Source organism: Amphimedon queenslandica, unplaced genomic scaffold (genome assembly GCF_000090795.2).
Source record: "Amphimedon queenslandica unplaced genomic scaffold, v1.1 AMPQUscaffold_1038_Cont26946, whole genome shotgun sequence".
NCBI classification, from domain to species: Eukaryota; Metazoa; Porifera; class Demospongiae; order Haplosclerida; family Niphatidae; genus Amphimedon; species Amphimedon queenslandica.
This window is the reverse complement of record NW_003558613.1, coordinates 1-1,099: the sequence shown is the minus strand read 5'-3', so window position 1 is coordinate 1,099 and position 1,099 is coordinate 1. Positions and strand designations below refer to the sequence as shown.

Sequence of the window (1,099 nt, the reverse complement as noted above, 5' to 3'; positions counted from 1 at the left end):
TGTATTTCTCTGAAGTATATGCACATTAAAACTAGTGTATTTATTGTTATGAAATGGACTTTACTCTAAATTTTTAATTTACAATGTAGGACTCAAAATATTTTTCTGCTCTCTTCTCCTTCTTCTATCTGGAGATGTTGAGCTTAATCCTGGTCCAGTAATTGATGAGCAACCTAATATTTTTGTGTTGCTTGATCTGCTGGAGCCACTTAAAAACTGGCAGTTGTTTGGTCGTCATTTGCCTGGAGTGACACAACAAATTATTGACATGATTCAACAGTCTGAAAGGAGCCCAAAGTATCAAAAGGTAGTTCTCATTAAAAAATGGTTTGAAGAAAATCCTAAGGCAACATGGAAGGATGTGCTTGCTGCTTTAAAAAGAAGAAAAGAGATTCAAGTCATTCAAGATATTGAAAAACACCTGTCAAGTACATGTATTTGTAAGTTTAAAATGTACAGCAGAATAATCACAGCATATTAACTCTATTGCAGGTGACCATTTGGAGCCAAAGGACTTTCGTGGTCAAATTGCTCCTAAGGAAATGTTACGTTTATATTCAGACAAACTTACTGCTGCTATTGCTGATAACCTTCACACAATTAGCAGTGCACTATATGCTAATCAGCTAATGTCATTGAACGTTAAATCTCGTATGTCATCATTAACTGGAAATTCCGATTATGAAAAGGCCAGCTACTTAGTGACTACATTACTGAGACAATTGGAAGCATCTTTACATCCTCAAAGGGATTTGATTAGTATTTGCCATATATTAATAAAACAAAAGCATCAAGCACTTAAAGATATTGCTGCATCTATTTTGGATCAATTAGGTAAGTACATGTGTCCCACTTTATTTCATTATACATGTACATGTACATGTAGGTCAGCCATATCATGCAGTCATTAGTTCAGATCCACCTGATGATGTACAAGAGTACATAAAGAGTCTCAAAAAAAGGTATCTAAATCAGTCCATTATTGCTAGTGACTGGCCACCAAGAGTAGGAAATGATTTTTTTGGCAGACTAACACTTGTAAGGGAAAATGAGTTAACTTCACAAGCAGAACATGAAAGATATTCATGGTGCATGTAAG

The 1,099-nt window shown here is 34.9% G+C and overlaps 1 protein-coding gene across 1 annotated transcript; it reads left to right on the top strand.

The window, feature by feature from the left end:
* Positions 1-108: 108 nt before the first annotated feature.
* Positions 109-1,090, top strand: LOC109593536 (uncharacterized; the record flags this gene model as incomplete). The annotated part of the gene is made up of 3 exons (XM_020008576.1): positions 109-440; positions 493-834; positions 887-1,090. Coding segments are annotated over exons 1-3 (718 nt in total), but the record flags the coding sequence as incomplete, so codon positions are not given.
* Positions 1,091-1,099: the final 9 nt, after the last annotated feature.